At 43.4% G+C, this 1911-nt stretch overlaps 1 protein-coding gene across 1 annotated transcript in view; it reads left to right on the top strand.

Moving 5' to 3' along the window:
* Positions 1 to 1911, top strand: part of CHAT (choline O-acetyltransferase) — a 70204-nt gene that overhangs the window by 5548 nt on the left and 62745 nt on the right. The window contains exon 3 of the mRNA XM_015428343.1: positions 1587 to 1705. Coding sequence (XP_015283829.1) covers positions 1587 to 1705 — 119 coding nt within the window. The remainder of the gene's footprint in view (positions 1 to 1586; positions 1706 to 1911) is intronic.

Raw genomic sequence — 1911 nt, forward strand, 5'->3', positions numbered from 1 at the left:
TCCCTACAGAGTGTTGCAGGAGAAATAGGGTCGATCTACCCAGACTAAGGACAGCTATCAATTTCTAAATGAGTTTTGTTGGCCAGAGCCTATCATGATAGGAATGACAGCTAATCAATGTCACTGGAACAGTAGACTCGTCACCAGATTTCACAGCCCCAGCAAAAATCTATGGGAAGATTTTTTGATTTAATATACATTGGGAGATGAATGGTCCCAATTCGACAGGGTTAGGGCAACGTGATGTTTTTTTACCAGCATTTGAAAAGTGGTGCTCTAATTCAAATGAGTAGAATTAAGAAAAAAGACTGAAACACCCCCCCCCAAAAAAAAAGTATTTTTGTTCTTTCTTATTTATTTCTATTGGACTCTCACAAATGTTGGTGACAATCCATCGTGCAGCAGCCATTTTGGAAAACTGGTGACATTTGCATCCCAATTCAGATTTAAGCAGGGCTCTTTTTGTAGCAGGTAGTTCAGCAGTTCAAGACCCAGGTTGCCGCATGACGGAATGAGTGCCTGTCTCTAGTTCCAGCTCCTGCCAACCTAGCAGTTCGAAAGCAAGAAATTGCAAGTAGATAAATAGGTACCACTTCGGTGGGAAGGTAACAGCGTTCCGTGCGCCTTGGTGTTTAGTCATGCCGGCCACATGACCACGGAAACGTCTTCGGACAGCGCTGGCTCTTCGGCTTTGAAACGGAGATGAGCACCGCAACCCTAGAGTCGGATTCGACTGGCTTTCGAGCAAGGGAACCTTTACCTTTTTACTCATTTGCATATTAAGCGACAGACCCCTAATGTAGCCAATCCTCCAAGAGCTTACAGTAGCTCCTATAAAGGAGCTACTGTAAGCTCTTGGAGGATTGGCTACATTAGGGGTGTGTGGCCTAATATGCAAAGGAGTTCCTGCTACAAAAAGAGCCCTGGAAAATCCCCCTCACAGGTCTCTGTCTACATTGTTGCCCCTCTTTTAAAATATGACAGGGTTGATTTTCTTTTTAAAAAATCTTCAACCTCCTCCTAAATGCAGAATGTTATTGTCGAACATCTCTGACAGAGAGAGACACACAAGATTTGTAATAATATACAATAGAATGGGATAGGTATCTATAGTTAAGATTTTAATTAATTTAAATACTGAACGTGCAGATTTTTAGAGGTTATTATATTTTAAATGTAATTCAAATTCCAGTGCTGTGAGTGGTGCAATTTGTATACTGTTTTAAATTGTAATGGCCAATGGCTACACAATAAATTTCACTACTTCTACAATAGAACGGTGAAGGCTTTTCTCCTCCACCTTCAAAAGGCTCTGGCTATTACAGCGAAGCCTCGAAGGGATGATGTAATCCAGAAAGATTCTAATTTAGAACTGGGCTCTTGCCTGAATGAAGATTTCACCCTTTCTGGCTCTAGGGAATGGGGGGGGGGGGGCAACTCTTGTTCTCCGCGTCTGTTCCAACAGATCTCAAAGGAGTTTTATTTTAGCAGATGCCTACATTCCAAACTGTTGACGCGTGTGAGACAAGCACAGGCGTATCTTCAATCATCTGGCTATGTGGTCATCCATGACCTTGTCTTCATAGGTTTTAGACTACTGGCTGGACGACATGTACCTCAACAACCGATTGGCTCTGCCGATCAATTCCAGTCCGGCCATCATCTTTGCTCCGCAACATTTCCAAGATGCGAACGACCGACTGAGGTAAGGTACCTGTGGGGCACATACTAATGAACCATGATCCTTCTATACCAGGGCTTTTTTTTGTAGAAAAAGCCCAGCAGGAACTCATTAGCATAATAGGCCACACCCTACAGCAGAGATCTATTAGCATATTAGGCCCACCCCCTGATCGTGCATCTTATTAGTATATTAGGCCACACCCCCATGCCTTCCCTTGGCTTGCCCGG

Source organism: Gekko japonicus, unplaced genomic scaffold, assembly GCF_001447785.1.
Source record: "Gekko japonicus isolate JY-2015 unplaced genomic scaffold, Gekko_japonicus_V1.1 scaffold4396, whole genome shotgun sequence".
Taxonomy (NCBI): domain Eukaryota; kingdom Metazoa; phylum Chordata; class Lepidosauria; order Squamata; family Gekkonidae; genus Gekko; species Gekko japonicus.